This window comes from Ochotona princeps, chromosome 28 (assembly GCF_030435755.1).
Source record: "Ochotona princeps isolate mOchPri1 chromosome 28, mOchPri1.hap1, whole genome shotgun sequence".
Lineage (NCBI taxonomy): Eukaryota > Metazoa > Chordata > Mammalia > Lagomorpha > Ochotonidae > Ochotona > Ochotona princeps.
Window position 1 is genome coordinate 20176624 of NC_080859.1, and position 1483 is coordinate 20178106.

At 42.6% G+C, this 1483-nt stretch overlaps 1 protein-coding gene across 1 annotated transcript; it reads right to left on the reverse strand.

Annotated features, from left to right (window-relative positions):
* Positions 1–547: 547 nt before the first annotated feature.
* LOC101534061 (olfactory receptor 2Y1-like) lies at positions 548–1483 on the reverse strand. Its single transcript, XM_004586278.2, has one exon. The coding sequence runs from the start codon at positions 1481–1483 to the stop codon at positions 548–550; it is 936 nt and encodes a 311-aa protein (XP_004586335.2).

Consider the following 1483-nt stretch of genomic DNA (forward strand, 5'->3'; position numbering starts at 1 on the left):
TCTTTCTTCTTCAATGAGTACATGACATTCATACCTGATGGTCTAAATGCTTTTACAATGTCCTTCTTATTTGCCTAAGTATAAGAGAATGGCAACCACTGGGAAATATATTAGTAAAAGGTCCTACAACATTAGAAAGCATGGCCAAGACAATGCTGATGAGAACAAAACTGGAGAACTTACACCACTTGCCATTGGACAGTCTGAAATATGGCACTACGCTGGGAGTCACTGACTTTGGATCAGCTTTGATTATTGTCTTCCATCATTTTCAGATTCACCTTAAATACAATATATGCTCTGCATATGTGGTTAAAATATATCTTCATAATTCTATTCATTCAGACCTACCATATAAATCAATGTTCTCTATTGTATAATATTCAGAAGTACTACTAGGTAAGAGATCACTAATAGATCACTACTTTCTACCTCAGATTGAGGCAAGCAGCAAATATGGCTGAGAGCTGTTTTCTACTGAAACACTATTTTGAATGGGTGTTATAACACAAAAATTACAAAATTCTGTTGGCCCACTTTGTCTTTCTTATGATGAGTTTCTACCTCTCCCTATCACCTTCCAGAAAGCCCCACTTATATCCTTGTTCCTTAAAGTATAAATTAGGGGATTGAGAATGGGGGCAATTATAGTATAGAAGAGAGCAACAAATTTCCCCTTACTCTCTGAGTAATGGTGTTTGGGTTGGAGGTATGTGTAGATACCTGAACCATAAAAGAGGGAGACTACGAGAAGGTGGGATCCACAAGTACCAAAGGCTTTTCTACGCCCGGCCATTGACTTGACTCTGAGCACTGCCCGAGCAATGTGTACATAGGAGACGAGAATTAATGCTGCAGGAACAGCCAGGATTATGATTCGAGCCACAAACATCTTGACCTCTGTTCCTTCTATGTCTTCACAAGCCAGCTTTAAGAATGCTGGCATCTCACAGAAGAAGTGGTTCAGTGTATGGCTACAGAGAGGCATGGCCATCATGAGACCTGTTTGAATCAGAGCATTCATGAAGCCCATCACCCAGGAGGATAGAGCCATTGTGTGACAGAGAAAGGGGTGCATAATGTTTGTGTAGTGGAGTGGACGACAGACAGCTGCATAGCGGTCGAAGGCCATAACCACCAGGATCACACTCTCAGCGGAGCCTACGGTGAGGAAGATGAAGAGCTGGGCCACGCATCCTCCATAGGTAATGGTCTGGTCATGTTCCTGAAGATTGACCAGGAGTTGGGGCACGGTAGTGGTGGTGTAGCAGAGGTCCACGAATGAGAGGTGACAGAGGAAGAAGTACATGGGCTTGTGTAGGTGAAGATCCAGTTGGTACAGCGTGATGATGGTGATGTTGCCCAGGAGCGTAAGGGAATAGAAAATCGAAATAAAGACTAGAAGAAAAACTTCCAGTTGTGGCCAATCTGAGAAGCCCACCAAAATAAAGCCTTCTATGAAACTGGTGTTAACATGTCTCAT